This window comes from Aulonocara sp. 'chitande type north' Nkhata Bay, linkage group LG17, assembly GCF_057382095.1.
Source record: "Aulonocara sp. 'chitande type north' Nkhata Bay isolate Kocher_YH1m ecotype deep benthic linkage group LG17, A_spYH_male_GT1.1, whole genome shotgun sequence".
Classification (NCBI taxonomy): domain Eukaryota; kingdom Metazoa; phylum Chordata; class Actinopteri; order Cichliformes; family Cichlidae; genus Aulonocara; species Aulonocara sp. 'chitande type north' Nkhata Bay.
This window is the reverse complement of record NC_141360.1, coordinates 23,818,353-23,831,810: the sequence shown is the minus strand read 5'-3', so window position 1 is coordinate 23,831,810 and position 13,458 is coordinate 23,818,353. Positions and strand designations below refer to the sequence as shown.

The 13,458-nt window shown below is 41.8% G+C and overlaps 2 protein-coding genes across 2 annotated transcripts in view; one reads left to right on the top strand and one right to left on the bottom strand.

The window, feature by feature from the left end:
• tmem110l (transmembrane protein 110, like) overlaps nucleotides 1-2,341 on the top strand; it is a 21,183-nt gene extending 18,842 nt beyond the window's left edge. The window contains exon 9 of the mRNA XM_086268319.1: nucleotides 745-2,341. The gene's annotated coding sequence lies outside the window, so the exon portion shown is untranslated. The remainder of the gene's footprint in view (nucleotides 1-744) is intronic.
• itih5 (inter-alpha-trypsin inhibitor heavy chain 5) overlaps nucleotides 1-13,458 on the bottom strand; it is a 24,513-nt gene extending 11,055 nt beyond the window's left edge. The window contains exons 1-11 of the mRNA XM_086268317.1: nucleotides 13,188-13,458; nucleotides 13,067-13,111; nucleotides 12,303-12,466; nucleotides 11,198-11,299; nucleotides 9,022-9,302; nucleotides 8,572-8,741; nucleotides 8,183-8,299; nucleotides 4,766-4,937; nucleotides 4,239-4,548; nucleotides 1,869-2,551; nucleotides 1,224-1,277 (exon numbers count right to left, since the gene is read on the bottom strand). Of these exons, the coding sequence (XP_086124443.1) occupies nucleotides 1,224-1,277; nucleotides 1,869-2,551; nucleotides 4,239-4,548; nucleotides 4,766-4,937; nucleotides 8,183-8,299; nucleotides 8,572-8,741; nucleotides 9,022-9,302; nucleotides 11,198-11,299; nucleotides 12,303-12,466; nucleotides 13,067-13,111; nucleotides 13,188-13,301 (2,212 nt within the window). The 5' untranslated portion in view covers nucleotides 13,302-13,458. The remainder of the gene's footprint in view (nucleotides 1-1,223; nucleotides 1,278-1,868; nucleotides 2,552-4,238; nucleotides 4,549-4,765; nucleotides 4,938-8,182; nucleotides 8,300-8,571; nucleotides 8,742-9,021; nucleotides 9,303-11,197; nucleotides 11,300-12,302; nucleotides 12,467-13,066; nucleotides 13,112-13,187) is intronic.

Here is a 13,458-nt window from a genome sequence, read left to right as displayed (position 1 = left end):
AGGTCAGAGGGGAATGGCCTTGAGGTCAAGGTAACTAAGATTTGAACTCGTCCGAGATTTTTAGTAGATGCACCTATTGTATGAATTTAAAAATTCTGTGTTGCAGTATTCTTCACTTATCACATTCACAAACTTGGGTGTCGACACCAACCGGCCATCCAGGGGGATGACGACAGTAACCAATCAGCCTTTCATGGGTTTTTAATTGAAGAGGTGCTTTAAGAAAATTTTTTTATTGTGCAACAATGGGTAGCTATGAAATAAGAAGGGGGTAGGACTGTGGCTCAAATGAGAAAATAAGTCATGTTGTGTTAATATTACAGCTGCAGCAAGTTTTGACCATCAGGACTCAAACGTAAATCCTGTATTATTACCGAACCCATCTCAGCTGCACACTTGTAAAGGCTTTTTGACAGCTTGTTGCAGAGTTCTGGTGATATTGTGCTGACAACATCTGTCGACATGCACACAGTGACGTACCAAAGTACTCAAAACTACCTTTAGGGTGCTTCCTGCAGCAAGTGTCTCAAGGACGAAAATTTTGTAATGAGGTGAAAACAAAACAAGCTAAATTATTGCTGCTGGTAAAATGAAAATAAATAATAAAGCTGTAAATTAAAGTATGGTATCTATCAGCATTAAATGACTCTGGGATAAGAAAACCTGTGAAAATAAACAGCAAACTGATGGATGATTTTCTTACATGCGTTTACATCCGTGTGTCTGTCTGTGTATTACTCCTAGGTTAGAGTTTATTTGTTCAACTGGAGTCACCGACAGTTTGCTGAGAACCAACCAAGATGAAGAGGGGAGCAGTGAGATGACAGAGCAACACTAATGACAGGGCTATTAGCCCTCACTAACTGCTTCTGATGAACTTCCCTCTCTTTACTGTAACACATCCACAAACATCCTCTTTCAGACTCCATTAGCACACAGCACTTAAGGTTTAAAATGCCACGTAGTGCCTGTGTTGGCATTTCAATTAGACCCTGTACGTTCTTTCCTCTCTTCAGGTCAGGTTCAGAGGAATCTGTGAACCTCTCGCTGTCTGTGTAATCACTGCCGACATCCAAATTACAGGCTGCCCACACAGAGTGTAGAGCGAGTCTACTATACATTCCCCTTCTTCTGTCTTTTAAGTTGGTGCCATGTCATCACTGCATATATGCTTCCAGTGCCCCCAAAAAAGAAGGGGAAAAGCACAGAAATTCTGGAGTTACCCGATGTCTTGGAGAGGGTGATGAATTTCTTTGTTGGTCTTCTCACAACTTTGCCTAGAAGGAAGAGAAAATTCAGTCTTAGTAACAAACCTGAGAAACTGCTTAATGCCAATTCTTAACGATAACTATGTTTGGATTAACTGTTAGTGTAATGCGGGTTGACAGAAAAGAGACAGTCTGCATGTTCTTACATGAGATAATGGTTTTAATTCCTTTCAAATTTCATCTTTTTGTTTGCTAGTGTAACCTTATTTGCTTCATTTTCTGTTTCATAAATAGCCACAACATGAAACCACCTGCCCAATACTGTGTAACTCCCCATACTGATAAAACAGCTTTCATGAGTTGGGACAAGGATTCAAGCTCCACAGGGGGATGTCCTGTAGTGTTTGGCATTTGGACATTTGCAGTCTTTGGAGTTGCGAGTTGTAGGGTAGGGTTTGTGTGGATGGGGTTGATCCTTGATCAGATCTGAGGTATGGAGAGTTTGGGGGCTAGTTCAATGTCTTGATCATTTTGTTATGGCCCTCCGGCTCCTCCTGAGTAGATTTTGCTTACAATTTTTAACTAAGAAGATACTCATGAACTCATTAGGCAGACTTTACAGACACCCTGCACCCCCAAACCTGGGAGCCACTACCTTACCGATTGTGTTGCTCTGCGATAAAGCCTGGCTGTTGAGGTCCCTGTTAGGTGTCTGTGGCTCTCTGTCATCTGTGTCTCCTGGCAGCTCATTGGCAGGTGAGGTAGCCTCACCGGCTCCTGGCGTAATGGTGGGCGCTGGGGCCATGGTGCCATCAGTCAGGACTTCAGGCTTCTCCACCGCAATTTTAGTGAGAGGAGTGAGGAAGTGATAGGTCATGGACAGGTTGGTGGCCTGCTGAGTGTGGCCTTCCCTGTCCTTGCTGGTTTGGCTGCGCAGTCGTGAACGCAGCCCCTCTTTGATGCTTAGGAAACCCCACACACGTTCCACGAAGTCTTCTGCTACCGAACCCAAAGCGACTCCTAATTTCTGTGTCGCGTCAGTTCCCAGGGCTCTGACGCCCGTCGCCATTGCAGAAGTGGCTAACTTCACATGCTTCTCTGTATCTATCTGCCGGTTTCGCAGTGGTACGTCTGTCTCGAGTATGATGCTCTTATCGTTGTTACTGGCAGTGACCTGCACGTGGAGAGATTCTGCGCTTTCGTTTGTGAGCTTGCCGGCAACGACGATCTCAGAGCCATTGAAGTAGTTGGTGAAAAGATTCTGAGTGACGTACTGGACGGAGTTCTCCGTGTAGTTGATTCTTATGTCAGACAGCAGAGGAGTTCCGATTTCATTATAGAACCTAGAAAGAAACACAAATATATGAAGAGTTTCAGTTGAATGAAAGAAAAGCTGAAAGGAGATCAATCAAATTAGCTCAGTCAGGCATTAGTTGGACAAACAACTAAATGTGCAGTGTTCTTTTTGGCAACTTTAACATTATATAAAAGTTATAAAGTATAAAAGTTTTAATATTATAGATTATTAATTGGTGAACATCTGATAAGCAGTAAAGCTGGGTTTTGCTTGCCCAGCAGAGTCCAGTAGTAATACTAACACATTAACACAGTTCTAACATTAAAAATTCTATCAAGCATGTTTTTCACTATATAATTTTACACATTGTGCATAGAGTTTCCAAACCTGCATTTGCTTGTTCAGTGTCACCACGAGAGAGGTGATCAGTGTCAGAAAAAGAAGGGTCTTATAGTATACTTCCTCATCTTGTTTATTCAAATAAGCCACCTTCCGGCCATAAACTCCCTTGTCTAACCCCTTAAGCTGTTGCCACCCCACTTCAGAGTTCCTGCGGCCTGTCATTGTCGTCACGTCACAGCAAACCTCCTCACCTCCTGATGAATATGTTTGTTCAAGCAGATCAGGGGCTATTATCTTTGGAGTCTGTCTGTTAACCCCTCGTACATACTCAGACGCAGGTTTCACAACACACAAACACACACATTCCTGCTCAACTGAACAAACACCTCGTGTGTCTGAGTGCGGAAGAGAGAGGGAGAAGAGGACCATGCGTCAAGGATAGGAAAAAAAAGAGCTCAGAGAGAGAGTTGATTAAAGACGTCTTTTGTCAGCACCGTCACATTTGCGGTCGTGGTTCCCTCATAGGTCGATGAGAGACGCACGGGCATATCAGAGCGGGAGAAGGGAGGAATTAAGGACAGCTAATTGCTTAATAAGAATGAGATTATAAATTTATGAAGGTGAAGGGCACTGGGTAGTAATCGTTTATTGAAAGTAAGAATTACTTAATCATACATCTCAATGTTCGTCTTGAATTTTTTGTGTTGTTTTGTGATAAAATGCCCATGTCATTCAGGTCAGGGTTGTCTAAGGAGCTTGGATAGAAAGAGACTAATTCTCAACAGTTAATCTTATAGATGGATTACAGTCATAAAAAGGCTTCAGACCTGCTTTTTAAACCAGTTTAAGGTCAGTTAAATTCCAGCAAAGACTGGTTAAAAATTAGTTTTCCTTTGTTTCCTTGGTTTGAAAACGAGTCAGTGTTAGTTGACCTTTAGACCAGTTTTAGATCAGTGTAAGGCTGACAGCCATCAGACTGTCAAGTAAAAACCAGACTAAAGCCAAGTACCAGACCTTCAGAGTTTAGACCTTCTCCCCAAATTTAATGTTGAACCTTTTGGACCAATTTTAGACTAAAAGAAGACCAGGCTAATTGTGGTATAGTTTCAATTTAACAACAAGACAGACTTCAGACTAGCCTCACACCTAATTTAGATCTCATCCAGACTACATGTTCAAACCAGTTTCCGACCAGTTACTTACCCCCTAACACTAAGCCATGTCAGAGTCCTTTTGCAGCGGTTTTAGATCATAGTGTCAAATAATCTTAAGCGAATTTTAGACACATTAAAATAAGCTTCCTTAAATTCTCTCATCTTCATTAGCAAAATGGGGCTCATTGCCCCGTAAATATCAACTGTAGCCTATAAGGTGTCATGTCAAAGCCATACCCTTTGAGCATGGCGCTTGCGTCAGCCTCCTCATTGATGCGTCTCATCATCCCGCAATTTTCCAGAGCCATACGCTCCAGCAGTCGGTAGTCCACATCATTACCAATCCCAATTGTGAAGATGCAGAATTTTTCCTGCACAGCTGAGCGAGTGTTCCCCAGGATCGCCACGGACTGGATCTCTCCGACAGTGGGCCGCCCGTCTGTCAGGAAAATAATGAGCGAGACGCTGTTCGGGCTGCTGTCAGGGCCCAAGAGGTAGTCTCGAAGCAGAGACGAGCCGGTCCGGATGGCGCCATCGATGTTGGTGCCTACAGTGAAGGGACATCACTAGGTTTACATCTCAGGTTATGGAAACACAGTGACTGAGCTAAACTTTAATATGTTTACTGTCCTTATTAAACACTCACTTTTCCCACTTTAAGTCTACAACAACATCTATTTATCAGCAAAGAAGGTCACTGCTGTTATTAAAGGCAGTTTTACTTCAAGTCTTCAAAAGGACAAGACAAAGACGAACCGTCTCACCTCCAGTGGGCGCCAGCATGTAAATAAACTTCTTGGCGTCCCTGATATTGAGGGGGGTCACTGGCACGAGACGATTTGGCTGCCAAACTTTGATCTTATTGGAGAAGCTGATAAAGTTAAAGTTATCGCCGGGCCGCAGGTCCCTCAGGATGGTGAAGAGGGCATCTTTAGTCTGGGAGACGGGAAATAAAAAATCACAAGACAGTAAACATCTTCGATGTTTGAGTGTCTCTGTTTTGTCAAAGATTCACGAATTCATGCAGAATAAAGACCCTCAAAATAAATAATTTACTGCAGCGCTCAGACTGTTTAAATGAAACTTTTTGCTTTTCCTGTCTTTAGGTATTAATGTTTGTAATTTTGGCAGATTTTCCTTGTTATCTTTGCCCTTCCTGGCTTTTCCATTTCATATTTAGTGGCAATCAAAATATTATCAGTTTCTTTCAGCATTCTCTTTTTATGGATTTAAAATTAAATAAAGCTTCAGTTTTTAATTTATATTTTCTGATCGTGAGCCAGCATAATATTGAGTTACATATTCAAACCCACATCTTTTCTGTGTTTTTCTACTGAATATTTTTTTTATCCTTATTACAGTGACGAATTTCAGATTGAATTTGCAGGTGGAACTCGTGGTGAAACAGTCATGTTCACAGTAATTCTGTGCTATTTTCGAGCCTGTGTCAGTATTTGCTTTAGGTTATCTTAGGTTAAGTTGAACCTGCATTCCTGCTCATTGTATTGTAAAGTGCAAGGGTTGGAAGCAAACACTCAAAACATCTATCAGCACCAACCCCATCCCAACAATCACTGTGAAGCGTTTCTTTTCATCATCCCTTGAAAGAAAACAAGGTTTGTTTGTTACCTGATTTCTTTATTTGCTTTAATTGCCAAAATAAAATTCTGTCATTGTTTCCACTGTGGTATGTTTCTTTACGGATAAAAACACTACACGTGTATACATACAATAGCTTTGGACATTTCTGGATTTACAGACAGAACATTTTCCAGTGGTGACATGTAGTTCATGTGTAAAGTGCTATTTGCTAGGTCTTGAACTCGAATGTTTGGAGCTCTTTCTTCTAAGTAATTAGCATTTTATCCCGCAGTGGTAATGTTTTCTGTCTTATCTACTCAAAATTTGACCGACAGAGCATAAAAGTTGATGAATATATAAACTTCAGATACTTGCTGTTGATGTGGAACCATTGAATTTAAATGTACCATAAAACTTGATACCATATTCTGTCAGATCTTTACAGAACATGCTACTTCTTCATATTTAAGTACAGGGGAAATAAGAAATAAGAGTTATTTGGAGACAAAACTTCCTGCTTTTCCGTGTTGAATCCTCATCTTCAGATCTGCAAAAATGAGCAGATGAGAGATATATGATTTGCTGCTGAGGAGCTTCTTAGATGTCTATATGGGGTGTATACTGCAGGGGTCAGAACCACAGATTGACCTTCACTGAAAAACCTCTATTGTGCAGCCACATCAAAACACACTCGTTGTTCTGTTCCTGCAGCCCACTTGGGGCTGCTGTTGGTGGGGAGAGGGATCAGAGGGTCGAGGGTACTGTTGTCCAGAAAGTTCCATTACCCCATAGACTCTGACCTTCCTCCCTCACAGTTTCCACTTTTCTCTCTCAGTGAAAATCTGTTTTTCACTTTCTCTCCTCTTTTCTGTTTCATGGCAGCTGCAAAGATCAGCTCTGGCTGAGGGGATTATCGTGCTACAGCAGATGGAGGAAAAGGTCTGATATTGATATTCCAGTGTGGGCGTGAGGAGGTGGGGGTGTCACATTTCCTATCCAGTGCAGCTTTTAAAATTCAACTTTAAAACAGGGAAAGAGCCTCATAAAGGAAGAGAGGTGGTCAGAAAATGTAGATTTCCTCAGATTCCTTTAGGAGAAGGGTTCGTGTCCAGGACCTCTGCTCCAGGGTGGAACTTTTGGGTAACACTCTAATGTGAAAATACACCAAGCTTATGAGCCTAGTGTAAATGTAAGCTGTCCAAATCCAAACTCACAATGTGTAGCAGGAAAAGCCTGCTCACTGGTAACAGGAAAATTCAAGAGCGAACCCTTCAGTTAACAAACGAAGCACATTCAAGTTGGAAAACAGGCAGGTGCTAAGCTGTAAACACACTAACACTGGAAAAGAAATTTCCCTGCTTACACACTCTGGACCTCTAGTCTTTACTTATTTATTTAACTCCAAAACCCACACACAAAATATGCTTGCTGTGTTTTTATTTTTTGTGTGGTCCAGTCAATCACTGCAAGGGTGATTGAGGTCTTGAAGGTGGAGCACTGTAGAAAATAGGGCTGAATTTTACATACGTACATATAGATCCTGTGGGACTGCCAGATACAGATGGACAAAAAGGTGGTGACTAACCAACCAGACATAGTGGTGGTAGACAAACAGAAGAAGGTGGCCGTAGTGATAGCTGTAGCGGTTCTGAATGACAGCAACATCAGGAACGAGGAACACGAGAAACCTGAGAAATCACCAAGGGCTCAGAGAAGAGCTTCAGAAGATGTGGAGGGTGAAGGTAACAGTGGTCGCCGTGGTAATCGGAGCACTAGGTGCAGTGAGTCCCAAGCTAGGCGAGTGGCTCCAGCAGATCCCAGGAGTAACATCGGAGATCTCTGTCCAGAAGAGCGCAGTCCGAGGAACAGCCAAGATACTGCGCAGGACCCTCAAGCTCCCAGCCTCTGGTAGAGGACCCGAGCTTGCAGGGTAGACCGCACGCATGGGCGAGAGGGGAAATTCTTATACCGCCCCTCGCTTGTCATGGATAACGTCATGGTGGCTATTGACAAATACATAGAAACTGATGGGCAGCAGTGTGGAAAATAAGGCAAAATAAATTAGGACTTGGTACTTGACTAGATGTTGCTTGACATGTTTCTACCATCCCTACTAAATTCAGCACCCTTAGAAACACCAACAGGAAGTGACTAATCAAAATGGAAAGAACCACTCCCATGATTTTGTCATCCCCTTTTCTTTCCCTAGCCATACTACCATTTTTTCCCCCTTTTTAATTTTGGAAGGAAGAAATTTGCTCAGATTAGGCAGAAAGGTACCATAAAGTACCACTCCATTTACCATCCATTTCCCAACTCAAGATCTCAGTTTCATCATGATCTTTGTCAGTGTCGCATCGTTTGCTCAGAAACCCATCTACTGGTACAAAAGACATTTGACAGCCTTAAAGTAAATTGAATTACATTTTTGTTCCTGCACAGTTTATTTTCCTTCTGTTGTTGATTATCCTAACATTAATCACGGAACACGCTGCAGATTCATTTTAATGGTAGTTTTACAGCTGCCATAAATTAAGGAAAAAATGCATTAGTATTCTGCTGTTTGATGCAATAGTTTTCTTTCGGGTATATTGCAATACCTGTCTTATCTTAGTCCCCAACATGGAGGCGCTGGTGTCGATCACAAACACCACGTTCTTAGGCACAGCAGGAAGGTCTCTGGGGGCAAAGTAGTGGACGAAATGGCCGTTCAAAACCTGAGAAACAAAGACAGACGTGCAGCAGCCAGTGAGATCGGTTGCAGTTGTAGTTCTGCTCCGAAGACAGACAGGAGTTTGGCAGTGACATGAGGCTGGTGGCAGGAGGCCAGAGAAAAGAATGACTAACAGGTGGGTGGATAAACGTTGCTGGATGGGAAATCTGCAAGCATGCATGTAGTATATAACAATTATTGTCGCTGAGTTGTTTTTTTCATGAAAACTTTTGGCCCTGTCTGTGTTTATTAAGCACATTTGAGATGTTCTTTCACCTGAATGTCTCCGATCCCCATGTCTCTTTGAACATCATAGCGGATCACGAAGTCTCCCAGGATGCCACTGGTGGTGATCTTTGCCTGTTGGATGATGTTGGGGCTGAAGGTGATCTTGCAGACGTTCTTTTCGTTTTTGATCACAGTGGTGATGGGAAGCTCAGGTTTGGCTGGAGCACAAAGACAGGAAATGCTTTAACAGGGATCAAGAACCGGAGATTTTATAACAGTAAATCTAAACTGGTGACCTCTCCACATTTTATGGACTACAAAGACTACAAAGACCAGCCCTACTTGATTTTTTTCTACTATTTATCGAGAGTTCTTTATGCCATTAAGCTTTATTAGTTTGATTTTTGTTTTGTGTTGTCTATATGCTGTTGGAACTTAAATAACAGTCTTAACTTTTAACTTCCCAAAGATTTTGCACAGTACTCAATATCTATGAACCTGGTATGTTTGGTGGCTTAGGAGCAGTTGCAGTGTTGGCGGCGGCGTTGCTCTTGCCGTTCCGGAGCGGCAGCACCTCCAGGTCCGTGATGGGGGAATGGTCAACGATGGTGACGTCTAGGCTGAGGCGGCTGACCAGCTGCATGGGCCGGAGGCTGGTCACGTGTTCGTAGCGTCCTAGCCGGCGCTGTAGAAGTTCCTCGTATGTCAGAAGGAAGACCGCCCGGTTTCGACCAGGTATTTTAGCCGCCATTCTGAACACCTCCACTTCTGGCTCTGGACTGGAGAGGAGAGGAGGCAGTCAAAGAAAGTAAGAGGATGAAGTGGAATAAACTGCAAAATTACAGTTACTTACCTGTTAAATTAAAGCACAGTAATGACAGCTAGACGTGCAGCAATAAACAGTTATTTTACAGTCTGCTTACTGTAATCTACAACAGCAGCTCAATGTAAAAAAAAAAATAATAAAGTACTGTGATGCATAGAATCTAAGTTTTACAGTATAATATGGATAATTGCCCCATTGCCACACAGTTTAGTGATTCAATTGTGCTCTATCAGCAGTCAATGGTCCTGAACTATGACAATATATCAGCTTTTGTGCATTTCCTCTACTTCCACCATTACATAGTAATAAAAAATACTACTCCCGGTCATGGTGGCTCAGTTAGTGATCTGAAGATGCTATGCAGAGTTTGCAGGTCTGCAGCTGTGGAGCAGTGCGTGGGTGCAGTATCAAAATTATATGGAACAACTAATAACGTGGGCTGGTCTTGTTTATGTTTGTGCTGTTGGTCCCTTAGCTTAGCTCCTGATGCAAGGCAGATATTACTCATGCCAGACAACAAGCTTCTTTGTAAAGTGTTAAAACCAATGAAAACTCTCGACTAGATATTCTTGTGTGGGCTTTTTGATCTTTGACATTTGTTTTAACATGTCTTCCTGCTTGTGCTGAACGCTGTTGTTCCACTTCCTTCTTAGTCACCATCAAATAAAGCCATCGCTGTTGAGCCATGCACTGTCAGCTTTTTGGAGAATGACATGCAAGTGCATCCCTGCATCCTCTACGTCAGTTAACTCTGCACAATCCCTCTCTGTGTAGCCAGAAACAAATGTGGGGACCATAAATTCAACCAACCAATTTCCACAGTGAGAAATTCATCAGAGATACACAACCATTAACCTAAAAACCCAGAATAACAACAACTTAAACCTTTACATTCACAGAACACTGTATAATGCTATAATACCAAAGTTTCCTGTAATCATGAAAAACAGTACATTACATTACATGATATTGGAAGAAAGTCAAGAATAAACATGGCATGTGAAAAAAAAAGAGATAAAGCTGTAGTGTGCTTTGGGGGAAATAACTTGTTTATGGTTTATGTTTGGAGCTTTGCACAAGCTAAATGATTTATTATATTTGGAGTTTGCAATCTCTGAAATGAATTTGCTAAATGGAGCTAATTTAAAGTTTATGAGGTTTTGAAATCTTGCAGATTTTCAATTTTTTGGAGTTCTTGTACTTGGTATTTAGAAATTGTCTAATTGTCTAAATTTTATTGAAACTGCCTGCAGTTATATTTGCTTTTAGCCTTTTTTTTATGTTGCACATTAACTGCCATGCATCTCAAATGAATGGGAAGATTAAGTTTTCTTGACCATGCCCCTATGTATTGAAATAATAACTGAGCAGCTTTAGATAGATGAGGGAAGGAGCATTACAGCAGTTAATGAAGGTGGATGATTTTTTTGAAAGAGGTGGAGCAGCAAAGCAAACAGTCCAAGTGGTGATATCACTAAATTGGACTCACTGCTTCCAAATAATCTCACATTTTTCCTTCAGCCCCGTCCTTCTTTGCCTGCTTAATCTATTTACAGTAGAGTCTGTGACTCACAGAATGACATTTAATGAAATGTCACTTTTCTGCATGGCAGTTCTAAATGGTATGATGTCACTTCTCCCATGTGTCACTTCTTGGGGCACAATTTATGCCTGAGGAGAGACGATCATTACAGCCTTTGTGCCCGCACACACTAACACATGTTCACCCTTTGTGCTTGTAGGGGTAGAAGGATTTTTAGATGGGATGCTATCAATCTGTAATTCGGAGGACGCGGCCACACAGTTAAGTTCAAACTGGCGCACAGACACCTGTTCATCCTCTCTTACCTTGCATCACCTGGCTCCTTCGTCCCAGATTTTCCTCTCTCCTGTTTGACCCTCTTCTCCTTCGGCTTGACCTCGCTCTGGTAGACACGCCCCCCAATGATCCTGGTGTGTTGGGGTCAAAGGTTGAGAATTAGTGGTGCTCACGTTCACGAGCACCTATTGTTACAGTTTAACTAGGATTTTCTTGGACAAAGGACAGAATTTGTTTGCAGAAATCATGTTTTCAGCTGTTTACGGAGTCCAGTGCTGAAAATAAGTGAGCTAATCTGTGTGTGTGTGTGTGTGTGCATTTATGAGTGTGTGTGCATTAAAGCTCACCCTTTCCTGTCAACATATGCAAAGAAATGGAAAGATCATAAAACCTTCCAGCCCTGAAATCCTTTTGGAAACATAAAATATCTTCCACAACATCCAAAAACTGCTTCAGTCAAACAAATAAATGAATGCATATAAAAATCTAATTTTAACTGAGTTCTGTTACTTGCTAACAGTTATACATGTGATCATTAGTGATATCTATTGGAATCTGATTCACCATGTCAATTCAGTAATTAAAATAGTGACGTGAGTGCAGATAACACTGAATATTTGCTCCAAATGCCTTCCACTTCTGCCACATTTGGTCTTGACTGATAACCTTAACTCAGGTTGATTCTGGATGCTTTATTTCAGCCACAGGTGGACTTCATATAGGCCAAATGCCTAGTGTGTCAAGACATTTTAACCACATCTCACAGCCCATGAAACTTCTGCCAACTGAGACTTAAGCACCAAATTTAGACTTTCACAAGTCCAACTATGTTTGCTATCTATAGAACCAATCAATGTCATTCTAAAAGAACAATGTGAAAGACAGCAAGATGATTAAAAGGATAAAAGAAAGAATATGTCTTTTTAAAATCGCCAAAAAATCCCAGAACGCAGAATCACTCACAATAAGCTGGGAGAGAGTTATGTGGCTTCAAGAGAAAATATAGATTTAAAGATGTGTAGAATCGAGATTTAAAAATCTAAATCACCAGCTTTATTCCCTTTATCAGTCTATTAAGTCATTAACTAATAATTCTGTCCACCATCCTATTAAGATGACCTGTGTGGCTCTTACATGGTGAAGTTGGAGATGTAGGCATTAGCGGGGATTTGAAACTGAAAGACGCCCTCACTAGCGGCGGGGTAGCGGTTGAGCAAGGAGCAGTACACCGCGGTGAAAGCGTAGCGGGAGATGATCGTGGTCTTGATGGAGAGTTCCTGGATGTGAGGTTTGGTCTCCTACAAAGTAAAAGTAAAAAAAAAGAAAGAAGAAGAAAGAAGAAGAAGTAATAACGACAACACTAAAACATGCACCGGTGGCGCTTTGGCTAAATTTGGCAAGATTTTACGGAGAGCTGCTGTGATCACCGATAGTTATTCATCACTTCAGTTTTCATCCCAACGAAAGCTAGAACTCCAAATTTACACTGACTCAATACTGAGAGGAATTCGTGCTCGTGAGCTAAGATCCAGGCCATGACATATACTTTGGCACGTCTGCGCGCTTGGCAGTCCTATGCGTTCCGCCCAACGTGCAGAGGTTCAGAGTGACAAAATCAACTTCTAAATAACTAAAAGTAGGTCATGCATTCTATTACAGTGTTTGTTACAAAATCCTCAACTCTCAGGTAAAGTGACAAATGAACAGATTTAAGACAGAACGATAAGATAAAGTATTTCTTCTCATATTTGATCATTTTGAAATAAAGAATTTAAATTATAATTTAAATCCACACGAGGCTGCTCTTCATCCCACCCACCCCCTCCAATCCTCCAAAATAATACATTAAAAAAATGCATAAACACGCAATATCTCAGTAACTGAAACAGCTGTTTTACCTTGGTTATTATAGTTTTCACCTGGCGAGGGACCCTGCGCGGTGCCTGGAGACAAAAACATCATCAGAAGACGAAATATTGACAACCAAAAGCTCAAACACGTCTCCTTTAACAATCTTACAATGTCTAAACCAAAGTCCGCCAAATCAACATCATCTTCAAGTTCAGAGTCCTCCAGTTGTCCCAGTAAAGTCCCGCTGAAGCTCAGCAGCAGCGTCAGCAGCGTCACCAGCATCTTGCAGTTCCTCTACTTCAAAACTCGTTAAAAAGATGAATGAGGCATCATCTCCCGCTGCGGAGCGTGCCCGAGTCCCAGTCCAGACCCGAATGACCGGACAGAGGAGCGACACGGTGCGAAGAAAACACGCCCACCCACCGGAGGAGAGAGACGC